Source organism: Camelina sativa, chromosome 4 (assembly GCF_000633955.1).
Source record: "Camelina sativa cultivar DH55 chromosome 4, Cs, whole genome shotgun sequence".
NCBI classification, from domain to species: Eukaryota; Viridiplantae; Streptophyta; class Magnoliopsida; order Brassicales; family Brassicaceae; genus Camelina; species Camelina sativa.
The window spans coordinates 24265124-24266367 of NC_025688.1; the positions used below are offsets into that span (position 1 = coordinate 24265124).

General features: G+C 35.0%; 1 protein-coding gene across 1 annotated transcript in view; it reads right to left on the bottom strand.

The window, feature by feature from the left end:
• Nucleotides 765-1244, bottom strand: part of LOC104782189 — a 2712-nt gene continuing 2232 nt past the window's right edge. Inside the window, exon 2 of the mRNA XM_010507052.2 lies at nucleotides 765-1241. Coding sequence (XP_010505354.1) covers nucleotides 960-1241 — 282 coding nt within the window. The 3' untranslated portion in view covers nucleotides 765-959. The remainder of the gene's footprint in view (nucleotides 1242-1244) is intronic.

The following is a 1244-nucleotide window of genomic DNA, read 5'->3' on the forward strand; positions in this document are numbered from 1 at the left end:
TTGTTGTTCAGTAAGATACCATAACGTTTCATTCAAGCTGCAATCAATTAAAAAATTAATGGTCAATTAATTAACAAATTAGGAGACAGGTCAACAAAACCGAAAGCCACATAAAAAAAGAAAGAGAGTAACATAGACGAAACGAACATAACGGCAACAAAAGAAAGAAATAAAAATATTGAGGAAAAAAAGATTTTGAGGATCCATAAGAAAAAGGAAGAAGCTTAAGGAGTTATCGTGTAGCCTTTTTTAGTAAATAGCATTGGATGTTCCAACTTTAGAAGTCGAAGGAACTTAAATAAGGCCTCGACCCCTAAAGCGTTTATAAAATTCTATATCCAATCTCTTTTCTTGTCCTGTCTTCTTCTTCATGTTTCTCTCCCTTTTTTTCACTTTTGTTCTCTCTCTCTCTCACTCTTTTGCTAACCCTTTAACTTTACGATGTCATCTTCGTTCATTGTGTGAGTGAATATCAGTAAACAAGTGTACATTATACAATTGTCAACAATTATCTGTTATGTAGGTTACCCACATCACAAGGCTACGAATGAACTTTACACTTCACTAATGTTGAACCCTCATGTACTCATGCGAGTAATAATTCCACAAGATCACGAAAACATATTTCAGTTTCGTCAACATACGCAATTAGCTAGTTGTAAACTTTTACAACAACAACAACAACAACAAAAAAAAAAACACAACATATATCAGAAAATCATCCAAATATCAAAAGAAGAAAAAACCTAACAATGGACAAATAATAATCATCAACGAAAATCCTATATGATCTGGAACTCTTAAAAACAAAATATCAATCTAATCAAGTATTTTTCCTTTGTCTAATTGCGGGAGAAAAAAAACGTTCAGATATCTTCCAAACGTGACCTTAAAATACGGTTCATAAAAAATAAAATCATAAAAAACTAATAGCTCTCTCTCTCTCTCCTTAATCTTAATTATTTCTTGATCGTCATTGTCGTCGTCCTCCACTGCAAATCCGTTATAAACGAGGTTACGTCATCTTCTGGCGCGAAACTCAACCGTCTCCGGCAATACATCGTTTTAGCTCTAAGCATCTCCGACGAATACTCACGTTTCCTCGGCGCCGGTGGACATTCTCTGATCTTAGGGATTCTATTCTCTGGACGAGTCGGTGTTTTGAATCCGTCATTATCTTCCTCCACAACCTCTTCTTCTTCTTCTTCTCCATCATCTGATCTCTTCCTTTTCCGACAAATGTC